The 24,655-nt window shown below is 37.6% G+C and overlaps 1 protein-coding gene across 8 annotated transcripts in view; it reads left to right on the top strand.

The window, feature by feature from the left end:
• AOPEP (aminopeptidase O (putative)) overlaps positions 1-24,655 on the top strand; it is a 204,331-nt gene that overhangs the window by 22,533 nt on the left and 157,143 nt on the right. For 7 of the 8 annotated variants that reach the window (XM_075137927.1, XM_075137924.1, XM_075137925.1 and 4 more), the window contains 3 exons: positions 7,133-7,299; positions 14,949-15,105; positions 19,471-19,719. In XM_075137927.1, coding sequence (XP_074994028.1) covers positions 7,133-7,299; positions 14,949-15,105; positions 19,471-19,719 — 573 coding nt within the window. The remainder of the gene's footprint in view (positions 1-7,132; positions 7,300-14,948; positions 15,106-19,470; positions 19,720-24,655) is intronic. The other variant, XM_075137926.1, reaches the window with a different exon arrangement.

Genomic DNA, 24,655 nt, shown 5'->3' with positions numbered 1-24,655 from the left:
AAACTGTATAAAGGTACACATAGCAACATCAAAATTTTTCATTTTTTACTATTTTAACATTTAGTTCATAGTTGATATTCCCTTTTGAAAGAGACTGAAATTTTCATAAATGTTCTAAACTTGAGATTTTTCTATAAATATTCAGGGTAGTGGAAACATGCTAAACATGTTTCTTAAATATTTAGCTAAAGCTTGAAGTTGGAAGTGAATTCTTGAGGAGTGATCTCTAATTTCCAGGAGGTTACACATAGAAGTCCCTACTTAGAACATGTTTGCAGTAGGCCTGCAAAAAAGGAGGCTAATTGTACTGATTCCTAGGCTGGATCACACAGTTTCTCAAGACTTGGTCTGAAGTCTTTCTGATTACCCTCGAAGTTCAGCATAATGCTTTGTATTTGTATTTTCTCTCTCCAAAGCGTATTAACAGTATAGAGTCAATCACAGAACTATTTTGTACTAATGAAAAGAGGGAAGGAGGAAGAACTAAAAAGAAGCCTACCAAAATACAACTGCTGAAAGAGACACTCTTGACCTCTCTAAATCTGGATGCTGGTTCCCACCACCACTGGTATGATGACATAGGTGTGTGAACAGCTGAGTGATGAGGCACATTAGGGAGCTAATCTGACTGAAAATAAGCAGGGGGGAAGGGAATGCCTTATAGGAGTTGTTTGGAATATGCTACTGAGGTTAGTTTGGAAGGTAGAGTTATCCGTTTCTCTGGTAATACAGGTTTGTGCCAATGTAACCCTGTATCTATAGCCTTTATGGAGTCTGAGGCATCCATTGAATTTTCATAATATATTTGATATTTTCAAAGCAAATTTTTTCCAGGGTAGAAATTGGAAAAATTAGTCAGATTTTCACAGTTTCAAACCGCAAATTAGAAAATGTGTCATGAAAACAGATGTTTATTTTTCAGTGGCGTGAGTTAGCATCATGCATTTACATGTGCTCTTGGATGCTGGAAATGCAGGAGGGGAATAAGGAGCTTGTTTTTCTTCATGGGCAAGGCTTGGGGGAATAAGATGCTCCAGAATCCAGGCAAGTCACAGACTAAATCCTAAGTGGCTACCATCAGTTGTGGGGAATTCTCTCCTGTTATTTTGTGTAATTTTGTTCCCAGTGATGAAAATTTATAATTGAGTAATCAATGAAGCAGTCTGAAGTTTGTTGATTAGTCATGTCTGACACAGTGATTTCTAAGGAAGAACAAATGGTATCAGGAATAAATGGAGACGTAAAATAAAAATAAACCAAAAAATAGTAGGCAGACCTTGAGTAGATAATGAACTGATTTGATATTTCTGGAAATGTGGATGGCAACAAACAAATATTTCTAAAAAATTTAAAATAGCTCCTCTGAATTTGTTGGTCTAAGCAAAAAGGAAGACCATGAGAAACGAGGTTTTTTTAGTGAACTTAATACTTTTTCAGAGTTACAACAAGTTTCATGGCCTGGCAGGACAAATGATACTCAGATGTAGGTGGAGTAAGTGGATGCCTACGGCATAGGACAGAGGAAGGAAGAGCTGGGCACTCACAGAGGCACTGCATACAGGAGTACAAGGGGCAAGGCTGATGATATTCCTTCAAGAAGAAGGAATACAAAAGGCAAGTTGCTTCACTAAAATGTGCCAATGAGAGGACCATACTAGATCAGAGGAGGGTGAGAATGAAACAGTGTTATGAAAATATCATTATCCATGTAAACAATAAAAGTCTAAATGTTTCAATTTTCAAAACCAAAAGGGAGATGAAAAACCAGAAGATTAAAGAGCCAGTGATATAGGGAATGAAGAGTCAAACCAGCACTTGTGTGTGTGCACTGGCTGGCCAAGAAACCAAAACAACCTTTGATTTCAGAATAGACCTGAGAAAGTCCAGCTGTATCACAGTTCATATCCATAGGAAAACTATCTTCTGTTTTTAAAGACAGAGGCTTACAAGGAGTTGGATTTTTTTGTTCACTGCTGTGGGAATAGAAAAATTAGGAAATCTCCTGTTTTCTCTGCCAATAGTCAGTTATTTCCAATCTTTACTACCATTTAAACACGAGCTATGGCTATGAAATTAAATTTTGTTTAAATGCCGTCAGGTGGTACTTCCTAAGGTGTTACAGAAGTAGTATTAAAAGATGCACAGGGAATGGAATACCTAAAGGATTGGTCAGATGTTTGACTTCAAATTTCGGAAACTTTCTCATAACAACATTGAAGAAGCTGTTAAGCATATTTCATTTGCCAAAAATACAGGTCAAAACAAGTGAAAAAATCCTCATTGTTAGAGGCAAAGTAGGAGTACAATAAGTATTAAATTGATTTACTTTGGATGAAAAAGGTATGCCCTGTCTTAACCTTATTATCTTTGCTTCCCAGTGATGGCTGTACCAAAAGATAAAACTTTTGAATAGGAGATTGTGCATGTACTATGTCTGGAAGAAGGATTGATATACCTGATGTGGATGACAAATTAGTGGACAAAAGTCCAAAACATTTACAGTGAAGTATCAGTTTAGAAATGTAGCTATCCAGCTGTTGGAAAACCAGCATCAGAGTAACAGAGATTACTGGAGAAGTCAGTGGAATTACTCATCTCATAATCATATTTAGTACTTTTAAGTTGGAGAACAGGTTGAAAAGGGCATGAGTAGTTATTTACTGGTGTTTTATTCAACAGAATAATGAAAACAAGAATACCTGCCCTGTTGGAATCTGATGACAATCACTGGCACCTTGCAGATATATAAATTGATCAGGCAGAACAAAAAAGTTGGTGTGATTTAGGTGCCAGGAAATCCTGCTGCTTTGTGGAAATGACACTGTAATTTAGAGTAAGAAACAGCTGCAAATAGCAGTGGTTTTACAGGGAGTGGCCTTGTAGTTGCAGGAGGTTGCCACCTTACATCCTCACATGGAAACAACCAAGAAATAGGGAATGTATTTTTTCAAATACAGGAAAGGGTTAGAGTTGCTGAGGTGGGCATTTTCCTTGAGAAACCTTCAAACAGGCACTAACCAAAGCAGGTTGACATGGCTGAGCCTTAGGACATGATTCAGGTGTCTGATGGCAGGTATCTCAAAGACGAACTGCAGATTCCTGTTTGGAGAACAGAGTATCAACTGAACATTTCTTATTAGCTATAAGGTAGTAGCTTAATTTGCTATTATAATTTATATGCTTACATGGGAGAGGGAGATCTGCCAAGAGGTGGTTTGAACTGGTTTTGATATGTTATGAAAATATATGGAATACTGATGAGTTAGGATTGCATGAATTAAATTTTCCTCAGAATCCTTGGCTCTGAGAGATTACTGAACAACAGACAGCCCTGAGTCTCCTCTTGGAGCAAAACCAACCACCACCATAACTAGTGCTTGATTTCTCCAGTAGCATGGATTGTTGATCATTGGGAATTACTAGTCATAAAGTTGGCAAGATGAGTGACCAGAGATGTATTTTGTGTTTTGTGGGTGCTTGTTTTGCCAATGTAACAAGTAATTAGGCAAATGGTCTCTGTTCTCTGCTTATCTTACTTTTGCTGTATTCAATTTCCTTATCTCTTCCAGCCTATGGTGGCAAAGATTATGGCTGGCATAAACAACATATTACATAAGTAGATGATTTGAACATCACAAGACCATTAAAAGTGAAAGAAAAGTGCTGGAGAGGATAGATAGTAGGAAAAAGGAAACAAACTGTGAAGTTTCTTGCTAGCAGTGGTAGGGATAAATCAGAAAAAAGGCAAATTTTGTATCAATTGACAAAAGCAGCCTAAAACTAACTATTTGTCATTGCTATTCTTTGATGTACCTTGGTTAGCTAGTAAGTTTTCTTTTTCTGGATCATGTGAAAAATCTCATCCATATCAGGATAAGAATTATATTTCTGGTCCTCTTGCGTGCTGGAATTGTGCTGCCTGACCCAGAACAAAGAAAACTGTCAGCTGCAGTGGGTGTCCTAAAGTAACACTGTGCTATTACCGCTGTTGTAAAAAGAAATTACTACTGTAAATGAAGTATAAAAAATTAGCAAAGTAAAACATGATTTGTCATGGGAAGCAAAAAAAATCCGTGGAGGTATATTTTAGGGTGAGAAGAAAATAGATTAAAAATTCCAGTGAAAGAAGAAAAGATGAAGAAAAAATCATGAGTTCACCTTATAAACACTTTTCTCTAAAGCAGAACAGGAGACTGTTCAATGTTAGCTGACATCTTAGTTGATGGCATGCTGTCAGTGAAGCCTCCAGGTGATCTTGCTATGAATGTATGAATATCCAATTAAAAGCTGATGTAATTGTTGTTCTGATAGTTTCCTCTTGAAATTTAGAACTTGTATGTTTCATTACTATTTTCTTAGCAGAGTTTGACATATTTTAATACATTTTGGTTTGAAATAATGGAGTTATAAGTATATCTGGACAAAAATGGTATTAAAATGGGTGAGGAGTGGAAAGGAGGCTTAGTTTTGAAGAAAGGATTATGTACTTGACCGGTCTTCCTCCACTTTCCTAACTCCCTTTCTACTTGGGCCTTAATTGTAGAGACTTGTGACCTGTCTGTGTATGTATTTTAGCATTAAAATGTTTTAGGGAAAACAGTTAGTTATGTAATATGTATTATTTCTCATAATGAGAGGCTTCTTAGTCCAATATGAAAGCTATTGGACTGGGAGGCTTGAAACTAAGCCTGTAGGTGCAGCTTGAACACTAGCACTAAGCAAATCTGTTCACAGTGTTTTGTTTTCCCCATCTGCAAAATGGTGTTGATATTATTTGTAAAATACTTTGTGATCTGCAGGTAAAAAGTGCTCTCTCGGAGCGAGATAACATTAATGGTCTTGGTAGTGGCTGTTCCATGTTACATTTGGTTTGTATTTGACACAGCCTTGCAACATTCTGCTTAATTCTGTTCTGCCAGCCCGTTTTCTCAGTCTTTGTGGCATTTCCTTCTAAAATTTCTTCAGGATATGAAACTCCCCTACATTGCTTTTAAGACTGGGTTGTACCAATGGCACGCAGCAAAACAGCCTTCACAAATGCATGGTACATCATTGGTAAAATATGTTTATCAGCAGTCATTAACCCACCTTTCTTCTCATTCCTATGAACTCTGCTAGGATCTCTTTTTCTAATTCTGTGTATTTTGATAAAATTTTCATGAATGAGGAACCATCCCTTCCTCCCATCCCCTCACAGCACACATATGTTTTAGGGTAAATAATATGTCCAGTATCTCTTGCCTAGCATTATACGGAGGAAGCAGGATCTCCTAGAAGGTGAAAAAGCAAGCTCTTCCTTTTTCTTGTGAATTCACTGCCATGCACTATTTCTTTTTCTGGGAGAAAACCCAATTATTTTATGTATATCAGAGTTGGTTACAGATTCAGTTTTAGGAGATTAATTCCAAAGAAATTAAAGCTAATTAAAGATTTATACAGATTAGTGGTCTTTTACATTTAGCTGTGCATTGTGTTTTACTGGGTAAAAGATAATCAGTTGACTCTCGCCACTGCAGTTACCTATTGAGCTTCACTGAATATCTATGTCCTACTCTATTCACTCTGATAGATGGCAGGGGGAGCCAGATTATTTTCTTTTTCTGATTGTGTGCATTAACAATAGGCCTACTTAAACTGCAGTTTCCCTCCATATTTTACTGAAAGATCAGCTGGCCTGCATTAGTTAAGCCACAGTAACGTGATTGTGCCATGGACAGCTCTGGATGCAATAGCACAGATAGCACTTTTGACAAGAGGGCAAAAATAGCTTCAGAATATTTTTCATCTGTGTCCGTCAGTATCTGCAAGCTCTTTCCCTCTCTGTAGTTTAGAGTTGGCTTTAGGGAGGAATAATTTGAATGGAGGAGCTGTTTGGAGAGGAGTAAACAAGAGGCTCAGATCTTAGCCATTGCAAAATAGGTTTTGCCCTGACAACTTGTCTCCTATTTTCCAAAGTGTTTTGATGATTTTCAAACTCAAGTTATGAAAGATACCGATCAGAATATTTTTAGCCTCAACATTCACAAAATAATTGTTGTGCACCCAGAATATTGGCTTTAAATATCATAGGTTTTTAAAAACTTGGTGCAGTGAAGTGATGCTTTCAAGATTTTTTTTCTTTAGCTGGAAAAACCTACTGACTGTGTTTGTTTTATATAATTTATATTTGAAAACTTAGCTTTTTTTTAAGCTGAGGGGTAGTGTTATGCAAGTACTAGGAATTAAGATAAAACTGCAAAATGCAACAAAAGAAGTAAAACAAGAATATATGCACATATATTCTATATATACAACATATATGCACTAGCAATAGCAAGCTAGAAGGAGTTAATGAAAGGCCTTGTAATCTTCCCAGCTTTGGCTAAGCTGCTAATAAAAAATTGGCTGGCATGAAATACTGCAGCTGAAATTGGAAAGGGGCAGTAGATGAAGAGGCTGTCTAGGAGAGGGTTAGAGAAACTGCAAAAAGAGCAATACTACAAGGAAGATTGCTACGTGAAAAGCGAGAAGGAGGCTGAGGCTGATAGGGAAGAAATGCTTTCTTCTCATTATATGCCCTGGGGTTCGAATTCTGAAAGCTAGGTGAGCTAGTGTGCCTCACCTTACTGCAAGAAGAAATGTAAAAATGTCAAGATTTATTGAGGCTTGGACTAAAGAAGGCTCAAGGTGGATCTACTGCTCTGAGTTTGGATGAGCCTCCAGGTTGTTCGGAGAGATGGGATTAATGATAATGAAAGCACTACTGTGATGACCACAGGGAGGTGTCACAGGTGTTGGTGAAGCCCTGCAATGGCATCTTCAGAAGATATTCAGAAGCCTTCTTTGGCCTTATGGGTTCATCTGAGAGCTATTGTATGAGGCTGGAAGGCTCATGCAGAAGCAGGAGAGGGGAAAGACTGGAGTTACTCTTTTCTAGTTTATGTAGAAATTAGTGTGGTAATCTTGCTTTCTTCATCCTGTCTTAAATGACTTAGATTGTACTTTGATTGGTTCATGGCATACAGGTTTGAAACCTACATAGCCGAGGTCAACAAAAAACCTCAGTACAACAGTAAGTTTGATTTCTGACAGAAAACTTAGTTCGGTCTTTCTTATTGTAACTCCAACTTCAATCTGTTTTGCTTCCATCTAGGCCATGTGTTTATACGATGGGATCGCCAATAAACAACAGAGCCCTTTTCCCATGCCAAGAACCACCCGTTGCCTTGTCAACATGGCAAGCCTCAGTCCGAACAGCTGCAGGATTTGTTGTGTTAATGAGTGGTGAAAACTCAGCAGAACCAGTCCAGCTTCGAGAAGGTGAAATATATATTCTATAGCAAATTATTTTCAATAATTTTATAATTAGAAATATAGCTTAGTAAATATATGATTTTGAAAGAATGAAGTTCCTATCCTTACAAGCTCTTACATGTCTATCTGTAATCTCCATGTCATTCTATGGAAAAGTTACCTGCTCAAGGCCTCAGGATAACTTAGTAGGAATTCAAGGCATCTACATTCCACTGTGTTACTTCTACTTACTTTTTTTCTGTGTTTTTATTCCTTCTACTTTTTCCAAACCTAGACTTCATTTGTCATAAATTGGGTTTGTTTTAAACACTGCAGTTGAACGTTTCATAGATGAAGTACCTTCAGGCTTTTGTCAACTTTAGGCCTTAGTAGATAATTAACTTTCAGTTTTAATTCTCCAGTCCAAGTGCAGCTCAGCATGCCAATGATTAGAAGCGGTCATTGTGTCATATCTGTTTCCTGAAATATATGGAATAGATAGAGAATATCAGGTCAATGCCCTGAAAATCTGGTCTTTGGGGTTTTTTTGGCCTTGGTAGATTATACCTTGTGCAACTGTAAGCAAGCAAGGATTTTTCTTCTGTGTTCGTTATACTTTATTCTCTAAACCTCTGTCTGCACAGAGAAGGAAGTTTTTAAGGCAGTTCTACTACACATAATAATACAAAGTATGTCTTGCTTTCATTAGTTTTGAGATAATCTGTCAAACAGGGTCAGTATTTTCTAGTGTAAGTAGTTCTGATTAGAAGTAGCATATAGGAAAAGGTTAGAATTAGGTGTTTCTGGAAAAAAAAATCTTCTGTTCCCCTTTAAAGAAGCAAGTTTATTCTTGAGGGGGAAAAAAAAAAGAATGAAAGTCTCCTTGATTTGAGAACCATCAGTTAATCCATTTGCATGGAATTGTCTGGTTATTTTTGGCCATATGTGAAGCCTATTTCAAGCCTTGTCTCTGCTGTTGAAACGTGGAAAACTGCCATGATGAGCTGCTCAGCTCACTTGGACAATAATGCTTTCCTGTCTCGGCATCAAGAAAGCAAGAGTGCTCTTGAATTCAGACTAGGAGAACAACTCTGCCATCATTGTTTAATTAGTTTAATCCACACTTATACCTTGCTAATGAGTGTGGCCTGTTTGTCCCTCAATGGTGGCTATGTGGTCTGAAATATTAAGAGGAAGAAGGATGCTTTTGTGAATTTCTAGAAATAGAAACCTTGGAAAAAATTTCAGGCAGTATAAATTGGCATAGGTCAGTTACAATTGATACTCTCTTAGACCAATTAGCTAGTTGAAAAGGCTGTATTGTGGAAGAATTATTTTCTCATTAACATTGTTTTGTCATTCTAGTTTAAAAAACCCATTAAAAATTTATACGTGAATGAAGAAAAAAAACTAGCTGTGGGGAAAACCATTTTTAAAATGCTGTTTATGGAGTGCTGAGAACGATATCAGGGTACCATATTGTTAATGATAGCACTGGGGCTTAGTCACCCAAAGTCAGCCTTGTTACCCTGTGGAGAACAGAAGGGGCTTTTGTTTAAATCCTTGTAGTTGTTGCAGTGGGTCAGTTTATGTTGGTAATTCATGTGTCAGCTTAAAGCTTTGTTTGTTTTGGTTTTGGGGGGTTTTTTAAATTTTCCAAAGGCCAACTCAGTATATTTCCTTTCCTAAGAACTCTGTGAAAGCAAGAAATACTGTAAGTAGTGTTTAATGGAAAGGCCAGTAGGGAGGAAATGACTCATTTTAGCTTCACTGTGCTAATGAAGTGCTGAGTGAAAAGTGTGAAGTGAACTGGGAAGAACCAAATGTAGCATTAAAGCTGCGTCCTTTAGGAGCCATGTGACAATGGCCAAGTTTTGTGCTGAACTTTACTGAACTGAAGAGAAGCAGCAGGAGCACCTATTGTGCTTCTGTCCGTAAAGTTTTCCTTCCGCCTCTCCTCAAGATGGAATTCCCAAGAGTGTGGAAGTTTCTGTTTACGGATCTATGCAGCACATACAATTATTTATGCTAATTTTGATGTCATGATGCAAGTGTTACTGGGTTTCTTTAAAGGTAGTAGGCATTGTGCTCCAGTAGCTCTCAAAGACTGAATCATGGATGAGACCCTCATTATCTTGGTGCTTATATACAGCTGGAAATGACAAATCAGTATTAGAGAGCTTGGAATAGTAAAAATTTACAAACGAGATACAGAGGAAAGAAGGGAAAGGAGCAATAGTGGGAGGAATGTCTTAAAATATCAAACAAACCCAAGGCGGAAGTGCTAATCTGAAGCCCCGAATAAATTCTCAATGAATTTAGGAATACAAATTCATTGGTTTAATTAGTAGGACTTTTAGGAGTTAAAAAGTTCAAAATGGTCTGTAGTGTTAAATGACCTGAACCACATAGCTCTTGTTGTTAGGCCATTATGCAGGGCATATGAAATCTATCCAGCTTAAAATTTTGTCTTTACGTTTATAAAATACACCTAAAAGCCTTTCAGGGTAGCTTCAATTAAAATAACTTTTCTTTGCCAAATTATTTACATACAGTATGCTATTGCTGTGCTGCATATTTATAAAATCATCCATAACTGGCAGAACATGAAAATATATTTTTAAAAATGCAGTTTCTTGGAAAGAACAAGCATTTTGGCAAGCAGTTGTGTATTAATTTATTCTGAATAGAATTACAAGTTAGCTGAATATTTTTTCCTTTAAAAGTCATATTTATAACAAGTATGCAGGCAGACAATAAGAGAACAGCAAGCAAGGATGATACCTTCATGCTTTTGAACAGAGATCTGCATTCTGCTTCACAGACCTACATCTCTAGAGGCTTGGATGCTGTGATCCAGTCCATAGCTAGACTAGGTGTACTCACATGCACAGATTCCTCATTTGCCACTTATATTTGCAGGTTTTGGTTATAGTGTACTTCCTCCTGTATGTGCAATTTTTGTGTTCTGTGTCCTACAAAACTATGGCTCATCCTGTACCTTGAAATAAAGTGAGGCCACGTTTGTTTGAAAATACTGATACATCACTTACTCAAGCACAAATGGTAACTATTCAAGTATGACCTAAAAGTGCTTAAAAAATACCGTGCATTCTTTATGGAGTACTTAGAGAAGAAAAATTTATCAGAAAAATGCAATTGACAATGCCCTTTGGGAGAAAGCTTTACAGGGAGCACTACGTGTGTGTGTGTAAGGTGAGCCATTTAACCATTGGATTTATTTTTCAACACTTGTCAGTTTTACTTTCCTTCAGCATATTACTGTAACACATAGAAGGTGCAAATATATTTAGTCACAAACACCTTTACATTTATTTTGATTCATGTTCAAGAAGTAGATATTCAACCTTTACACGTGAAATTGACTGGCTTCCTTGTTGTGTGGTTACTCTACCATTATGCAGTCCTTGATCTTGTTTTGCCATCTCTGATTCCAGCAAGAAGGTGTATTCTGTTACTGAGAGGAAATACGGTGCTGGAGAAGCTACTGCTACTGCTCTGTAGCCAGCAGCAACAACAGTTGCTTTTGTTTGTACTCCTCTCACTTTTCACAAGGCAAAACAGCAGAGTCCAGTACTTGTGTTGATTGATCTCCAACATATATCAGGAACTACAGCATGGGAGTTGACAGCTCATCACATGCTACTCATCCTTCTGAGCCAGTGTTGAACTAATGCTCTGGCATGAATGTGAGAGTGCTCTGTGGGAAATTCTGGCTTTCAGATGAGATCAAAGATCTCTACAAGTTACAAAGAGTTTCAGAAAGCTGGAGGGTTCTTAATCCTGGTGCTCCAGCCAAATAGTAGTTTTCGCATAACTAGTTATTTAGCTGTAGTTTTATGTATTAGCGCTAGCTCTTACTTTGTATATCAAATGCTGTGTGGGACTCTCTCTCTTTTTCCCTAAAGGTAGCTGAGTTTTGTGGGTTTAGTAAATCATGGACATCATCTGTATTTTGTGGTGTTTGTATTTGTGTTAGTGCAAACTATTTGAGGGAAAATATACTAATAAGTAAAAATGCTCTTAATGTTCTTGCATCCGGCATTAACAGATACTGACTCTCAGGTGTTTCTTCAGTTATAACGGACCCCACAGGACTCAAACAATTTTAATAGTTTCAAAGATAGCTAAATGCCTTAAAAATTCTAGGAAGTAATTCCATCATTCATCATTATTATTTCAAGTAGAAGAAATGAACAGCCTTTAAATTGCTCTTTTGTACAATTATAAATAGATTATAATTTTCCACCCATGTTAAAGGTAGTCCTAAATTTTGCATGGGATGTTTTCCAGCTATACCGATAGGGGATTGTTGTTGCATGGTTTGCGCAGTTATGACATGATAGATTTGCTTTGCAGAACTGAAATAAAAAAATTTTTTTTGAAAATTATTTTCAAAATTACTTGTAGAGAACATATTTTGAAAGTATTATAATTGCCTAAAATAATTATGCGTAGGAATCGAGTTGCTTTTAAATTAAGTCTGGTTGTAAGGAGAGGGTATAAGCATTACAAATAAAAGGATTGGGGTGCTCTTCCTCTATTTTTCCCATGGACTAACCCCAGCCTAATCTCATGTTCTTCCAAGGTGTCATTGCTTAGTCCAAAAATGTTTTTGCGGTACAAAATGCTGGGTTTGGTAAAGAAAACATCTACGCGTTTCAGCTGCACTGTTTTCTCTTACCCTAGAGGTGGTGCTGTCTCCAAGGCAGCCACTGGAAAGCAGAGGGCAGCCAGCGGAAGGGGAGAGGAGAGAAAAGGAGAGTGGAGCTTGTGATCCCAATCTATGCCCTGGTTACAGATGAAAGAAAACAAAACAAAGCCCACTGGCCTGAAGAAGGTTGAAGAAAGGAAGTGAAGTTACGGGAGAAAAGGGCAGGCTGGGAGACAGTCTTACCAGTAGTGAGAGGAGAAGACAGTAGACTGTTTAAAACAGTACCTCATGGTGCTTGCTGTAGAGACCATTTCAATCACCGATCAGTGAATGCACTATAGAGAGAACTCACTTGTCATGCTAGTGCATGCGATTTCAGTTGTTCAAGACAAAACAACTCTAGGATAAATATATAGTTATCCTATACAATTCTAGAGTATGAATGCAGAAGGCATCTAAAAGCCCTGCAGGAAATGGATTGAGCCCCAGCTAAGTGTGTAAAGACAGTGTAAGTCTTGGATCTTGTTCTGGGAGTATCCAGAGTTCGCATGGTCTCTTTAACGCCTGCAAAATATAAGGGACTTGGAAAAAAATACAAGGATCTGTATGTTAGTTGCTTTTCTTTTCTTCAGGAAATCCTAATTTAGATAAATCTGAAAACACATACCAAGAAAAACTACCTTTCTTTGTCTTCGGTACCTTCACCCTTTTGCAAGGTTTGCTCCAGCTCTCAATAGCATATGTTTGTTGCTAATTCATGTAAATTTCTGAATGCAGTACATGCTGTTCTTCTCTCTGGACTGCTAAACTGATTCCCCATTCATTTTGACATTCTGTTCAAATTACCCTTGTTTTTAAGAAAACTATGGTTTTGCTTGCTCTAGCCTGTCTTGCCAAACTTGTTTCTCACTGTAACCCTTTCTGCTCCCTCTGCTTCCACAGCACCCTTTCCTTTTAGGCAGTCTCCTCACTGTTGTGAGAGCCTTCTCCTTTACACCTCCTGCTGTCTGGAGCAGTTTTCTGTGACTGCCTTTTGGCTTTCATGCTTGTTTCAGAATTCAGTCAAAAACACATTACTGTTTTTCTGTTACGATTCCTCAAATTTTCACTCTTCCTTTGCTGTTATTTAACTCTTCAGGTTTTACAATTTACATAACTGCGTGGAACATTTTGTAATGCTTTGTATATAACAGATGCTATACAAAGTGAAGTACTGTAGACTACCTCTGGGCCTTCTCTTGTATGCATTTAAGTCAATGGTAAAGCTGCTGTTAACTTAAGTGTGTGCAGGCTTGGGCCTCTAGCACAGTTTATATCAATGAAACTCTCTACATCAGGATTTTGGTATTTCAAAATAATAAATTGTTGCTGTTCTGGATGAACTCTTTCTCTCAAGGTGGCATTTGCTTGCCTTGGCTCATTTGTAGCTTTGGTAAGTTAATAAAAAAAAAAGGGGGTGGGGGCAGGAATTTGGCAAAACAGTCATCCTCTTTCCTAATGTGTTTGGAGCAAATAAGTTCCTTTTGCTCACATACTGACAGGAGGTTAGGAAAATTACAGGAGTAATGTATGTTCACCTGACAATACAGACAAAAGGTTTTTGATGGTAGTGGTGAATGTTGCCAAAAGTGGAATGGAGTGAGGGAATGTAAGTGGTTGCCAGTGCATACAAGAGACAGAGGCTTTATCTGCCTCTTACAAGACTTCACAAACAGTATTGTTTTGTCATACTAAATAGTACATGGAAAATTTGTTGAGGCTAAGCAAAAAGATTTTTTTGCTTGTCCTTCCTTTGGACAGATTGACCTTCTGTGGTCATTAAGATAGGAAACCCAGAGATGCTTCGCTGCAGTTGCTTATTTCCTTTCCTCTATGCTTTGTGGCCTCCACTGGATTGTTTTTTTTTTCATTTTTTTCCTTTTGATAGTGTTCCATAGCCCTGGTCAGAATACTTTTGCATAAGAACAAGTATTAATGTTCTCTTAAAATAAACGAAGTTTGTATGTTTCCATAGTTGCCACAGCTACAGTTATTTGCACATAATTCAGCAGGTTGTAACTCATGCTAGGCTCTTTCCAAGAGTAATTAACCTATTAGTATTTTGTAGTAACGGTATTTGTGACCATAAATGAGTACTTGAATGTGATCTTTAAGCTATACCCTTTTTAAAGGGACAAACAGAAAACCTAAGCAACATTTAGATTAACGAAAAATACGCTGTGCTAAAACATCTGCCAGTTTATCCAACAGTGTTCATAGATACAGTCATCCTATACCGTACTTCCTGTCTTCCAGCACTGTGTTCCCATAAAGATAAGACTTACCATCTTTTCACCTTCTAATAGGCACTATAATCTTGTTTTAGCAGCTTCTGGATTATCATGACCAAATTATTGACTTAGGCAATATCCCATCTGATTCTAAGCTTGATTTCTCACTGCCTGGTTGGCACATTGTGTATCTCAGATTTCCAGATCCAATTCACAAGTACTAGTGTTGTTTGTTAGAACTTGCCTATCAGTTTGGTACTGTCCAGAACACAAAGGAAGGATTTTGTTCTATGTGAGATAATACAGTTAAGACAAAACCATGAGTGGTTGATCCAGGGTTGAAAGAGTTAAATTTTAATCTTTTTGTGTGTGTGGATCTAAAGGTGCTATTAGTTTTCACGTCTGATGCAATTCTTAGGCAGTAACAGTACAATCATGTTAAGTTGCATTAATAACATCCCACTTACGGATGATTTATTTATAGATAAAGGCATCAGCAGATAGAGGAGAGTTGCAGGTGTAAGTAAAGAATACTGAATCCATGGTGGTTATATATGACTGCTCTTACGTGTCTCAGTGAAATTATTTTTCTCTCCCCAACAAAAATACCAGGATGTAAGGTGGGAGTTTGGCCCCAAATCTCAAGTACATAAAAATGTCAAGTACTGAGTGTATGCTGTGACTGATGAGCCTGACTGATGAGCCTGTACAAATGTTCTTTTTATTTACAGGTATCTTGAGCTGGTACTACTACGTGACTATGCCAATGCCAGCATCCACCTTCACTATTGCTGTGGGGTGCTGGCAGGAAGTTAAACAGCAGTCCTTCACAGCTGCTATCCAGGCAAACACTGAGTTTTCCTTGCCATCTTCACAAGCTGATTTCAGGTTGGTGTTTAGAATATTGTTGAAAAATGAGATATGGGTAGCATTTTCATTTACGCTGTGGAATGTGAAAATGAGTCATATTAGTACAGGAATCAAAATAGAACTTGCTTAATCTGAACAGAAGAATTTTGACAGGAAAATAATTCCAAAGGCATCATTTCATGGCTAAGTGTGTGGTTCTTTTTATGTGAAAACAAGTTGCTTAGTGAGCAAGAGGGTTAATAAATCCCAGTGTCCTCTGGATTTTCATCCTAATCCTGCGTCTCCTAATGCCCTGCTGCAGCAATACCAGGTTCTCCCTTGTTTCTTACAATGCCTGGCTGTAAAATCTTTTGTGTTACTAGACCCTGTCCATTCTGGATACCTAATGCCCCCTACCACAATATTGCCTACTCACTGGCTTTTTTCTTCATGTCCAGTCCCATCCTAGAGTTAGAGATGGTCTGTGCAGTGGTTTGCCTGGGGTGATGTGTAGTGACTGGGTACATGAAAAGTCTGTTGCAGTGGTCTCGTAAAATAAAGTTGGACCAATGATTCTTTTCAATAAAAAAATACCCTGTTGTCTAGTACGTACAGTGGCTACCTAGCTGTCTTTCACCAAACCTGTAGAAATGTTATTATTTTGGATACATCTATTCCTCTTTCCAATCTAGTCAAAACTGCTCATTGAGTTTAAATTATTGCAGAGTGATGGATGAACAGAATACTATATAGGCCTGCAAATGAGATTTGAAACTAAAAATTAAGTCTCTGCAGAAGTACCACTTGTTTCCATGTGTATTCACCATAGTTAGCAGAAGTCTCAGACGTGGCATGTGATTTCTTCGTATATTACTCTCAGCTTTTCAAATTCAGAGTCATAGAATCATAGAAAAGCAAAGGTTGGAAGGGACCTTGAAAGATCAGCTGGTCCAATCTTTCGTGGGAAGGGCAGCTTAGATGAGGTTATCTAGCTATCTACCTATTGCCCCGTGTCTTCTCCATGTGGCTCCTTGTGAAGAGAAAGCCTCTGTGCTCTTTGTAGGTGCCCTTTAAGTGCTGGAATACTGCGATGAGGTCTCCCTGAGCCTTGCCTCCTCCTCTCTCCTCCTCTCTCCTCTCCTCTCTCCTCTCTCCTCTCCTCTATCTTCTCTTCTTCTCAGAAAAAGCCTTTCCTCACAGGGCAGGTTCTCCAGCCCTTAGTTCATTTTTGTGGCCCTCCTTTGGACCCTCTTCAGTTTGTCCGTGTCTTTCTTGGGGACCAGAACTGGACACAATACTCCAGGTGCAACCTGACAAGCCCTGAATAGAGTGGGGTGATCATGCCTTTATCTCTGCTAGTAATGCCTCTGTGGATGCAGCCCAGGATCCGATTTGCCTCCGTTGCTGCAGCGGCACACCGATGACTCATGTTCAACTGTTTGTCCACGAGGAACCCCTGGGTCCCTCTCAGCAAGGCTGCTCCCAGACACGCAGGTCGTAGCCTGTGCTGGGCTCTTTGGTTATGTCGTCACAGGTGCGGGACTTGCACTTGTCTTTGTTGAACTTCATACTGTTCTTGCTATCCCACACTTCCAGACTGTCCAGGTCTCTCTGTAAGATGGGTCTCCCATCTGACATGTGCACCTCACCACCCAGTTTGGTGTCGTCAGCAAACCTGGTGAAGGTCTTTCAATTCCATCATCCGGGACATTTGTGAAGATGTTGAACAAATGGGGCCCAGTATCGATCCCTGCGGGACGTGTGACAGGCTGCCAGCCCGAGTAAAAACCGTTGATCACCACTCTCTTGAGTGCGCCTGTGAGTCAGTTTCCTGCCCATCTTGCAGACCATCCATCCAGTCTGTATCTTGCCAGTTTGTCCAGGAGGAGGCTGTGGGAAACAGTGATGAATGTTTTGCTGAAGTCCAGGCAAACAGTATGCACTGCTCTCCCATGTCAATAGAAAATGTTATTTTGTTGTAGAAGGTGATCAGGTTAGTCAGGCCGTAAGTATTTTTTCTGTCATGTAATTAGAAACTTAGCCAAAACAATACTTGCCTTTTAGATAGCTGTTTTGGGCTAATACTGTGTTAACATTAAGACAGTGGAAGTCCTTACCGCTTTGGTAAAGCTAATGAGACTTTGGAACTTGAGGACCTAATAGGGATTTCTTATTGGAATTTAAAATGAAAGGATTCTCATGGCTTGCAGCTTGGCTAATTTTAGTAAAAAAAAATTCTAATAAATCTTGAGAATAGGAATTTTTATATTTTACCTCAGATCAGTAAGACATGCCTATTCAAGCTTTAAAATTGTTTATAGGTTTGATAAACTTCTAGAAATTGTTTTGTGTTTATTCCTCTACTATTCATATGTTTATAATATGACTGCCTCTACAGAAATACACTACAGATGTTCACTATATATTCCTCTCTATGTTCAGTAATAGGAATTTTTATTGATTTGGTGCAAAAGGTTATTCTGTCAAATTGTTGATAGAATAAATGAGAGTTTCAATTTTTTAAAAAACTTCTGAAAAAAGGGAAATATTTATGTAGCTTTTTGTAGCAAAAATTAGTGCAAGTTTTAATCAATGTGATGGTCACTGTTATGAGTCAATCTGTGTGATAGTCATTGGATGAGTTAATTGGCACAGGTAGTGTGATGTATCTGCAGCAGTTGAGTTAGTGACAGTGGAAGAAACAGAACTAATGTGTTTCGGAAAAAAAACCTGACCAAAAAAAAAATCAAGAAATGCTCTGCAAGTGTGGTGTCTATTATGCATAGACAAAAAAGGAGAGCCTAAGTGTACAAGGTTGTTTTGCAGTTAATTAGGACATAAAAATCTATGTCCTTAAAAATCTGCTCTTACAGTTATATCCAGTTAATCTTTATTTGGCAGTAAGCACAAGAGACACTTGTTATTTATTTTAATCATTAAGACTGGGTAACTATGCCAACATTATGCACAGTAGCAGGCATTTCTAGAAAGGGTGTGAAATGGATAGACAAGCAAATGTTAAGGTAGTGTCTCAGATAAGATAATAGAGATAAAGTCTCGGGCAGCAGGAAAAGGAAGGATTTCCGAAAGAAGTTGTTGAAATGTGTAATGTAATTTATGTCCAGGTGCCAGTGAGTTTGACATAAGGAGACTGTATCAAAGAAAATGTTAAATGGAGCTAGGGTGTTAAATAAGTTTCCTAATCTCCTTGTGGTCATTAAAGACTTGGCAACTTTTACAAGAGATAGGGTGCTAGCTTTCATGTTCTTGCCTAATCTCAACTCTGATAATTAAATACAAAGTGACATTGTTTTAGAGCAGAAATATACTGGATTGGACCACCCTTGGAAAAAAATTGTGTAATGATGGATGTAGTTTTTCCATATGTAATCAATGGAATAGCTTAGAGTCCACTTCTTTCACAGAAAGAGTTATGTAGGATGTTAAACGGTTGGCATTTCAGCAAAATGTAGTCCTTTTCTACATGTTATCATTTTGTTTTGTGTGTCAGCACTCACCTGGAGCATTCTCTTCCAAATATAAATGCTTTAGGCAATGCCAGGTGCAATAATAATAAGTGCTTTGCCTGCCCAGGCATAGTAGAACCAGCTTCCTTAAGTTGAAATCTCAAACTAAGGAGAGGCTTTGTGCTGTACAGAAGATAGGCTAGCAGGTGAAAACATGAAGCTGATTTCTGCTTAGATATGAGTCTATTTGGGTAGATAAATTATTGTGAAGGTATATGACTCAGTGTTTAGGAAGGATTTTATTTACCCCTCCTTCCTTCCAGCTCCAGCTCTGAATATCCTGTAAAAGTAACGTAAAGTGAGCTTGATCCTAATGTGGTATTTTGAAATGTCTACAGTGATAAGCATGAATTGATATTTACTGTTGTTTTTTACTGAAGAAAAAAAAAATCAGTAAAAGTTCCTGGAGAATTTTAGTAACAACAACAGAAAAAAAAGCCCACTTGGAATTTCATTGTAATTGCACTTAATATGCTTGTGTTAATATATGTGAAATTTTATTTTCATAGTCAAGTTTGAATAAGAATTCTCTGAATCAGTAAGTATTTTTGTATTGTTATTTAATTTTCTTTATGTACAATTTGAGCACTTGTTCTTTTGATGCGCATCTATTATAGAAACAAGGTTTGACTAGTCTCTTTTTTAGTTTTGAGTAACTGAATCAGTTCTACTCAGACATGTAGTCATGAGTGTTTTCACAGTGCTGCACATGTGCGAACAGTGTAAGAATACAAATGAGTTGGTTTTACGTAAACTAACTGTCATTCTGATGTCTAGAGAATATCCTTGTCTTAGCATACTCAGTTGTGCACATTTCTGGTATCAAATTAAACTATTTTGTCTTTTTTTTTGTTGTTGTTGTTGTTGTTTTTGTCAGATGGCACGAAGAAATCTGTGGTCATGTGGAATATCCCTGCCGTTTCCAAAATCCTGCTGCCAGGTTGCAGGCAGTCATTCCTTACAGAGTCTTTGCTCCCTGGTGCCTTATGGAACGCTGCGAGGAACATTTGCTTCAGCTAATTCCTCAGTGCCTCTCAGCTGCTTACACCACACTGGGTACCCACCCCTTTTCCAGGCTTGATGTTTTGATAGTTCCTTCCAACTTTTCCAGCCTGGGAATGGCTAGGTAAAGAAACTTCTTAGTATCTCATCTCCTGTATTTTGTTCGACTCCTTTTTATCAACTAGTTAACAGTGTCAAATTGCTATCAGTATAAAATTGCTGTGCTATTTTTCTTAAACCAAACTTAAAACTCTAGTTCTGGCTTCATGTGGGTAGGTTTGTTTGCATCCTTTGTGCTATGATCTTTAATTTTAGTTTTTACAGGGCTCAGGGAAGGAAAATATAAGCTTATTAGACATGTGGGTCTGCATTTCCTCATTTGCTAAACTGAAGTTCTTTTAGTGGTTCTATTGATTTAAATACTTGATGCTACTATCATTTTGTCATGTTTTCTTTTGGCGTTGTTTTTACCATTGTGTCTTGACAGTACAAGAGCACATTAAAATCTAGATCTAGAGTTTATTCATAAGCCTTTTGTTGTTTATGAGTTTCTAGTCAAACACTGGTCTTTGGAAACTGAGTAAGGCAGACTGTAAGGATATTATCAAGTTTTCATGGAATTGTGCAGGAAAAAAAGCTTAATTAAATATTATTGTTTTTACAGTATAATTTCCAGTCATGCAATGACAATAGAATTTTAGCATTATTAGTTGTAAAGCAATGTATAGCAATTGAAATTCCCCATTTGCTTTGTATTTTTCTTAAAAACATATATTTTTAAGTTGGTACTGAGATAGTGTTTGTTAATAGCAGAGAATGAAACACTATTTTTATTCACTGTCTACCTAGTGCCAACAGTAGAGGGGATTTATATAGGCAGGTGGACAAAACATCCAAAAACAAAATTAAAGGCAAAGCTCTGTTAGAAACATGAGGATTGAAAGGAAAGCTGTATTCCCAGACTGTTCGTTTTTGTATTTTGCAGCTCTTGGGGCAGTTGTAGAGTAGGTTTGATATCTGAAGCAACTTCAACAAATTGCACGCATTGCTAGTCCAAGTGCTTAAATGAACCAGAAGTTTATTTCTTTTTACAAACTGTTTAATTAATCAAATAAGGAAACATTTTGTTTCATGCTACATGTTTTATTTCTTATTTATGTAGATTCTGTTCTACAGCTTTTTCCTTGCAATCCTCTTTAGGCATAAATGTAGAAAATTATGCTGGCATGTAATAATACTGTATAGTTTTTAGTATAAGTTTACTTTATTTTTTTTAATGAAGATCTGTAAAATTTAAAACGTAAGCATTCAATGACCCTCCTCTGTCATATAAGCCTCATTACTTTGTAGATACCTTGTACTGGTTACTGAGTTTTCAATGATAGCTCTTTGCTCAATGAGCTCCTAAATGAAAGCATCAGGAAACTTGCACGAGTCCTGGTTGCTTTGGGCACCTACCACAGACTATATTCTCTTACGCTTTGCATAGTGGTTTGATTTGAAGGCAAGTGTGATGTTGTGTACTATGTTCTTGAAGCCATATGAAATTGGTAGAGCTGCTTAGTGATTTCCTCTGACTTCAAAGGCATGGTACTAAAAGGTTGACACAGGTCCTTATGGATCATCGTTGTAATTGAGGAAGAAACTGGCCATTTTATTTAGCTGTGTGATAAGTGCAGTGATCAGTGGAACCGTGAAGGGCAAGACGCACAAATAGTACAACATGAAAGAGAAAGAGGAGAAAGATGCCTAGGCCAAAATGACAGCACGCAGTAAGAGAAATCTTCAAGATTCAACTGTTGATATGCTACTGCTGTTTGTCAGAGCTTTCCCTGCATGTACCTTTCCCAGAATTTATAGGGAAAAAATGCCTGCAGGGTATTCCGTTGCAAAACCATCTTGGTTATCTGACTCCAAATTACATATTCAGAATATTGTAGTTGTGCTTTCTTTGTGAAGGAGATGAGAAAAACCTATGCTTTTATTTCCCTATACTTCTTCTAACCACTCTCAGTTCCAAGTGATCCATATCATTGAATATAAGTAAAGGATGAAAGAAAGGGCATGCATACTTCCTGATGCTTTTCATTCAACAGTTCATCAAGCCAAGCACATTCAATTTTTTCAAAATTGAAATAAAGGAATAATTTAAGCTGTTTAAATGTCAGGCTGTATTTGGACAGCAAAGGAAATTATTAAGTGACTCATAATAGCTCGTTTGTTCTTGTTTTGTGTGATTTTTCAGATGGAGGCTTCTATGTATATAGCAAGCTACTTAAATGGTTAATTCCTGTGCATGCAATAATTACCTAAATTACTTCAGTTAAGAATAAGCTATGTGCAAAACCATGTCTAAGCCCACATTAAAAAAAAAAAAAAGTTAGCTATTATCTTGGGTTAAAAAGGTGCTGTAGTATTTATTTTTTTATCTTCTAGTCTATCTGTAGCAGTATAAACATAACACAGCATGCCAGCGCAAAGGGGCTGTTGTTTTGAGAATTCTAATTGTACTCCTGTCTGCCAGGGAAGGAAGAAGTCATAAATTTTAGTCATTATCTGAAGAATCAGGGCTTTACAGCATTTGGCACTTTTCTTTGTCTGTTCCTCATTAGCTGATACTTACTGTATTTTTTATATCCCAAAATACTTAAGGGGGATGTTTCCCCAACATTTTAAACTGGTATGAAATGATGATAGTTCTTGCATAGAGTGACCTAATTAGGCATTTTAAGCTGTCTATTCCAGTAGCCGCTACTGTGGGTCAGCTGCATTTCTCTTGAAGTCTGACAGATGTTTTATGAGAAAAACTGTACTTGAAAGCATATTCATTTTACTTGTATTTTCTGTACATCTTTTCCTGTGTTTTTTAATTTGCTATGGACTTCTATATGGAAATATAGATGTATATGTAATATATACAATATATAATGTATATAACAATTGCAATCATCCCCTCTTGCTTCCTGCAGATCTTTGAAGCTGGAGGATTTAATTTTGCACTCTCTCTTGATTTTACACTATTTTAGTCCAAGTGATTTAGTATAGCTTCTCCCAAATCTATGCTAATAAAAAGAAGAATGTGGCCTAAATGTCTTTGTTGGTGATATTATGTTAAACTGTTCATAAATTGCATGAATAAAGCATTATGGACCAAATTTAAATAGCTTAAAAGCCAGAGATTCAGTGCTTTCTGTAGAATTTTGGGAGTTTTGTGAACACCTAACAGCACTTAATTATTTGATTTTAAGTTCTCTCATTAGCAGAAGGGAGTGAATTGGAGGAAAAGGAGTGGGAAGGTGTGTCAGACTGCAAAGACTCTAGAGCTCCTAATCAGATTGTTCGGGGAAGAGATCCCTGACCTCACACTACACTGAAAGGTGTGCATCGTTCATATACTTGGAGAGCTAAGAGGTTAAAAGCAGAAGATTAAAAGTAGTGCCATGTTCTGGTGCTGTTGACGATGACATGCTACTCCCTGAGGAATTGTCAACCCCATTGGCATTTAAGAGTTATTTCACGGTTGCAGATGTTCTCATGTTGAGCCAGTAGTTACTCATGTGAACAAAGCTGGCTGAAAGACTTCAAATAAAAAATAGGGTCTGTGTGTTCCCCGGTTGTTCGCGCTCTTCTAATCAGTTCGTTCCCAGTCCAGTTTTGTTGATCACATTTGAAAACCTAGTGTTTCAAAATCTCTTCCCACTGACCTACAACTCAATTTCCTTTCCTTCTGGCAAAACCTGAAGAGAGTCTGAATTCCTTCTTCTTTATCATTCTCTGAGGAAAAACATTCTTTTGAATACAGAGACTCTTAACTTTTTGTGCCACCTGAGCCTGTGCTTGAGACCTTGACTCCTCTTGCAGTGCTTAATTGTGTAAGTCCTCTTTTTTTATTTTGTCCATGGAAGTAATTTTTTCCTTGCTAACCATTGAGGGCATTTCACAGTCACACCAATCTCTTGTGTTTCTGTGGCTTTAGAAACTGCTTACCATCCTTCTACTTCTTCACAGCAAATGTGCTGATATTTGTTTTACTCCCCTGGGGGTTTTAAGCCTTTGTTTGCATTGAGTTAAAGTACTTTTTTTTGAAACAATGGTCTCCAAAGCTTTTTGTTTCCAGCACGTATAATTTAAATAACATAAGATTACTGCTTTCTCTGTTTGAATTAATGTACTTTAGATGTACTAGTTTTGTAGTAAGTGCTAGCACAAGGAAAAATTCTTAGCCAAGCACTATGTGTCAGTAACTTGACTAGTCACATCACATGTTGCTGGGAGCTAGAAGAGTATGATGCGAAAAGTGTCCCTCAGTATGTACCATGCTCTTGGCTTTTCCTCAAACACTTAGTACTAGTAACTGCTGAAAACAGAATAGTGGGATAGATGGACTTCTGGTCTTACCTAGTTTGGCTATTATTACAGCAATTTTGCCCAGCAGAGCTAGCAAATAAGTGGAACCAAAGAACTTCTAAGCAAAATACTGACGTTTTCAAAACAGGATACCAAAGTTAGGTTATTTGAATCCTATTTAGGCTCTAAAATTAGTGGCCTCATTTTCAAGTATGCTGGACACCCTTGAAACCCAAATGGTGTTTGATGACAGAAACGTAGAGGATGCTTGGCATATTTGTAAATCAGGTCAACTTATATGGCTGGCTAAATATGGATTTAGTAACCCAGCTTTCAATTCCTATTTATAAAGATCTTAGTCACTCTTCTCCTCTCATGTAAATGGTCTTTGGTATTTTAAGAGGAAAGAATATCCCTTTCTTCAAAACATGGTATATCAGCAGAACTCTTGAGTCTTTCCAGACCATGTCACTAAGGTTGTTAGCTTTTTAAATTGAAAAGGGAGAAGAAAAAAAAAAGGGGAGGGGGGAAATAAAAGTCCAAGTAGCCTCTTTGATCTGTGTGTCTGTAGCCACCATTTATCCGATCTGTATGTCTGCAGTGTTCCGACGACAACTGATAAGTCTATAGTAAAATCAGCCAGGACTATTGGAAAACATCCAAGTGTCAAACCTAAATGTGAGTGTGTAGTATTGCTCAGTCTTGCAGAACTG

This window comes from Calonectris borealis, chromosome Z, assembly GCF_964195595.1.
Source record: "Calonectris borealis chromosome Z, bCalBor7.hap1.2, whole genome shotgun sequence".
NCBI lineage: Eukaryota > Metazoa > Chordata > Aves > Procellariiformes > Procellariidae > Calonectris > Calonectris borealis.
Note: the sequence above shows the minus strand (reverse complement) of the source record. Positions and strands in the feature narration are given on the sequence as shown.